This window comes from Propithecus coquereli, unplaced genomic scaffold, assembly GCF_000956105.1.
Source record: "Propithecus coquereli isolate 6110/MARCELLA unplaced genomic scaffold, Pcoq_1.0 Scaffold342, whole genome shotgun sequence".
Taxonomy (NCBI): Eukaryota; Metazoa; Chordata; class Mammalia; order Primates; family Indriidae; genus Propithecus; species Propithecus coquereli.
In genome coordinates, this window is record NW_012149086.1 from 332,911 (window position 1) to 334,383 (window position 1,473).

Sequence of the window (1,473 nt, forward strand, 5' to 3'; positions counted from 1 at the left end):
TTCTGTAACTAGATGGTCGTGATGGCTGCACAACATTGTGAATGTACTTAAGGGCACTGAGTCGTACCCACGCCTCCATCTTTCGCACCATGTTCCCGTCCAGTAGGAAGCGGGAGTTCCCACAAGGAGAGGGTTCAGGGAAGAGGGTGAGCAGCATCCTCCCACCCCACTGCCTGCCATTTCTAAGCCCAGGTCTGCTTGCCACGTGCCACCTGGAAGGCAATGACGCCACCGGACGTGCATGTCACGCAGCCGGCTCCCCGACCAATGAGGGACTGGTCCGTGGTCGTTAGGATACAGAGTACTGGACAGAGGACTGGCATCTTAAGGCATCGCATCGAGCTAGGCCGGGCGGAGATATCGCACGCAACGTCCAGCATGACGGGCAACCAGAGCCGTCGAGGGTCGTCCCGTCATCAGAGGCGGACCCGCTCTCGCACAGCCAGAGCCGAGCTGGCATTCTCCGTGAGCTATATGGAGCGTCTTCTGCGGGAGGGCCACTACGCCCAGCGGCTGAGCTCCTGTGCTCCAGTATTTCTGGCTGCCGTCCTCCAGTACCTGATGGCCAAGGTCCTAGAGCTGGCAGGCAACGAGACACAGGACAGCGGCAGGAGGCACATCACCCCAGCGCTGCTGGACATGGCCGTCCACAACAACGTGCTGCTCAGGGACTTATTCGGGATAGCAACGATCTCCCAGGTTGCCCCGGCGCACAAGTAGCTGTTGACAGCTGGCTCCTGGGCCTCAGCTGTCCTTCCCTCCACCCACCTGGAGCCAAATTCGCCCCTCTCTCTGGCCACCCAGGGAACCCCCACCTGCCCTGGGCCTTCAGCAAAGTTCTGTCAATAAAATGTTTAAAGAAAAATAAATAAATAAAGTATTGATATAATAATATACAAATATGTTTGTTTTTGAGTTTTTTTTTTATTATTATTCCAGGGTTTTGTGAGGGTACAAACATTATAGTTACACTCTATGTCTTTGCCTCACCCAAATGCAGGTTAAAGGCATGCCCTTCCCTCCCTTTAGTGCTCCCCGTGTCCTTTAGTTGTAGATTTGCCCCCCATCCCCCTAATCCGTAGAGAGTATTTCTGCCATGTGATCAACCTAGTGTTGATCAGTTAGTACCAATTTGATGGTGAGTACAAATGGATCCCGTTCTTCTGCTCTTGTGGTGCCCCACTTTGGATAATGGGCTTAAGTTTAATCCAGGAAAGTATAAGAGGTGCTAGATCACTGTCGTTTCTTATGATTGAGTAATATTCCATTGTAAACATATACCAAATTTTAATAATCCACTCATGGATTGACGGGCACTTGGGTTGTTTCCACATTCTTGCAATAGTGAATTGTGCTGCCATAAACATTCGGGTGCAGATGTCCTTATCGTAGAATGTTTTGTGCTCTTTTGGGTAGATGCCTAATAGTGCTATTGCTGGATCGAATGGTATTTCTATTTTTAGCTCTCTGAGG

The 1,473-nt window shown here is 50.7% G+C and overlaps 1 protein-coding gene across 1 annotated transcript; it reads left to right on the top strand.

The window, feature by feature from the left end:
* Positions 1 to 378: 378 nt before the first annotated feature.
* LOC105815715 (histone H2A-Bbd type 2/3-like) lies at positions 379 to 720 on the top strand. Its single transcript, XM_012650956.1, has one exon. The coding sequence runs from the start codon at positions 379 to 381 to the stop codon at positions 718 to 720; it is 342 nt and encodes a 113-aa protein (XP_012506410.1).
* The last annotated feature ends 753 nt before the right edge of the window (positions 721 to 1,473 follow it).

Excerpts from the sequence above, each read along its gene's own strand:
- LOC105815715 (XM_012650956.1), top strand. The coding sequence starts at position 379 with ATGACGGGCAACCAGAGCCGTCGAGGGTCGTCCCGTCATCAGAGGCGG.